The following is a 2,843-nucleotide window of genomic DNA, read 5'->3' on the forward strand; positions in this document are numbered from 1 at the left end:
TTAAAACTGGTCACTAATTTAAAAAAAGTTCATCAATTCGAAATATCGTTCGTAATTTTCACGAAATGTTCACTGATTTAACCAATGTTCACGAATTTCTAAAAATGGAATTTTTTGTATTTGATGAACTTTTTGAATTGGAGGAACATTTTTTTATTCTATGGCCATTTTTTTAATTCACGAATTTTTTTCTGAAAAATAGGGTGAATTCTTTTTTGAATTGTGATGAACATATTTTTGTATTTGATGAAGAAATTTTGAAATTGATGAATAATTTTTGAACTTGATGAACGTAAAATGTTTGGGAATTTGAAAAAATATTCAGAAAATAAAAAGGAAAAGGAAAATGAACATGAAAAGTAAAAAAATAAGAAGCGAAAGGGAAATAAAAAAACCGGTCTGGTAAGGTTCTAGTACCTTCCCAGAACCTTCTCAAAAACCGAGGAGAGCGATGGAAGCAACAACCAGTGTCGTTGATAAAATAGCATCGGGAGCCCATCAGGTCCTGGGGCTTTTATCGGCCCCACTTGAAAAAGTGCGACCTCAATCTCCTCATTCATGATGGCTGCAATCAGCCTCACATTCATCTCATTTGTGACTGCGTTGTCAATGTGTGTTGCAACAGCTCGTCGGCTCCCTCTGAACCCTCCGACATGAAAAGCTTGGTATAAAACTCAGTTGCCATTACCTGCATCTCATCATCGTCAGTGCACCTCGTCCCATTCCCTCTGATTAAAGCTCAAACGGTGTTCTTTTTTCCCATGAGAAGCTCGGTTTTGGAAATACCGGGGGTTTGGATCGTCTGCCTTGAGCCATTATTCAATCCTTGACCGCTGCCTACACATAACTTCCTCACACTCATAAACTTCCCACAGCTGCTCATCTGTGTCCTTTATCTATGCTTGATACCCCGTGGCAAGCGCCCGTTCTTTTGCATCTCAAAGTCATTCTCGCAGTTTTGCTATCTGCCTATGAATTGACCCCAAAACAGCTTGGCTCCACTACTGCATGTCCAGTGACATGCTCCTCCGGAAAGAGTATAAGCCTTGACACTAGTGAGACACCATGTTGAAATAGACGATTTAGATCAGCAGAGCGTCTTGAGCCATGCTTATTATACTAGGAAGACATGGTAGGTTTTGCACGGGCATATGTGCTAGTAATTATAAAAATACTCCAGGATCGATCAATGGAACCGACCAACACTACATGCAGTTTGCAAATTTTCAAACCAAGAGATCACAGGCTAGTAAGACATGCACCCAAAATCAATCGCAAAACCAGAAAGATTGGTGGCCACTTTTGGCTGTGCTCTTGAAAGAATGATTGGTGGCCAATTTCGGGTGTGCTCCTCAAAACAAGGGGCAAGCGGTGGCTCATACATCCAGACATCGGTTCATGCAACCAATTTTGCACCACCGTAGGACACCCGCAAAGCTCTCATGGCCTCACGCCCTCTTTAGACACCATCTCCTATTTTAGTGCATGGCCACCTTCATAAACTTACACGGCGCAAACATCTCACCGGAAGCAATACCATCTTCTTGAATCATCCCTCAACCACTTGTTAGGTCAACTTACAATGGCCATCGTCAAGAACATTGCATGCACATTGTTCATTGCTGCCATTGTGGTGGCAGCCACATTGGTACCGGCGGCAAGCGCCGCCAGCGACAAATCCATTGAAGAGATGGATGCATCCATCAAGAAGGCCTTTGACGCGGTCATCGCCGCCGCCCCAGCATCCAAAAGGTCTGCAGTAGAATCTTTCGTGCTCAAGCAGAAAGTCGCTGCCACCGCCTCGCTCAATGAGGCCGCTGGAGATAAGAAGAAAGTTGATGAAATTGTCACTGCCTATAAGACGGCCTCCGATGCGGTCCTTGCCGCTAAACCCGCCGACAAATATGACGTATTTGACAAGACCTTCAGCGAGGCCGGTCATCCTCCCACCGTGAAGGCCGTCGACGCATTGGAGAATTCCTTCAAGGAGGCCATTGGTGATGTCGTCGCTGCTGCCCCAGCACCACAGCAGGACGAAATGAAAGCCCTCGTGTTCCAGCAGACCGTCGTCGCTGCCAACACGCTTGCCCAGTCTGCAAAGGACAAGAAGCTATTTGCTGCGGTTACCACCGCCTACAAGGTGGCTTCTGATGCGGTCCTTGCCGCTGCGCCCGCCGACAAGTATTCCGTAATGGAAAAAACCTTCGCGGAGGCTGCTGATGTCAAAGCAGCATGAGTGGCACCTCGTCTGGCCTTCGATGCACACGACCACCGGCGGATTGATCACTTGATGTTATTGATTTTTTTTCCCATGCATGGAAACAGGCAATAGTTCTTTTTGAAGTTTTCTCTTGTATTGGCGATTTTTAGCACCCCTGATGCAGATACTGGAAGCCCTCATGGCCCGCCACCATGTACTTAGATCCCCCCCCCCCCCCCCCCCCCCAATGTATCAATATAAATTACAGTACATTTTAATATATATTTACTTATTTCTGTGGTTGATGCATGTGATTTCTGATGGCATAAAAACTACTACTTGATACAAATTGCTTAGACTATCATAACTACGTTTCGCCTCACAATGTAGCGTGCTATGATGTCGTCTTTGATCTTCCGGCACATTGACAGTTTGACACTATCTTCTCCTGTGTGATCCCTATGTTTTGCCTCTGGCGTGTATCATTGTTTTTTCAAGAACCAGCTTTAAACACTTTATTATTCAGGTGGTTACTATCGTACAATTTCAACCACGTACAATGGAATTACAACAACGGTACTGATATTAACGTCGAGCTTTAAAGCCTCCTTGCAGGCATGGGCCGCACTATGAGCATATCTAC

The 2,843-nt window shown here is 44.7% G+C and overlaps 1 protein-coding gene across 1 annotated transcript; it reads left to right on the top strand.

Annotated features, from left to right (window-relative positions):
• The first annotated feature begins 1,559 nt into the window (after nt 1-1,559).
• On the top strand, nt 1,560-2,427 carry LOC109784349 (uncharacterized protein OsI_030282-like). The gene has a single exon (XM_020342938.4). It carries the CDS (start codon nt 1,583-1,585, stop codon nt 2,234-2,236), a length of 654 nt encoding a protein of 217 aa, XP_020198527.1. The 5' UTR covers nt 1,560-1,582; the 3' UTR covers nt 2,237-2,427.
• Nucleotides 2,428-2,843: the final 416 nt, after the last annotated feature.

This window comes from Aegilops tauschii, chromosome 5 (genome assembly GCF_002575655.3).
Source record: "Aegilops tauschii subsp. strangulata cultivar AL8/78 chromosome 5, Aet v6.0, whole genome shotgun sequence".
In the NCBI taxonomy this organism is placed as follows: Eukaryota; Viridiplantae; Streptophyta; class Magnoliopsida; order Poales; family Poaceae; genus Aegilops; species Aegilops tauschii.

Bases quoted from the DNA above. Each gene is read 5' to 3' on its own strand.
- LOC109784349 (XM_020342938.4), top strand. From the start codon at position 1,583: ATGGCCATCGTCAAGAACATTGCATGCACATTGTTCATTGCTGCCATT.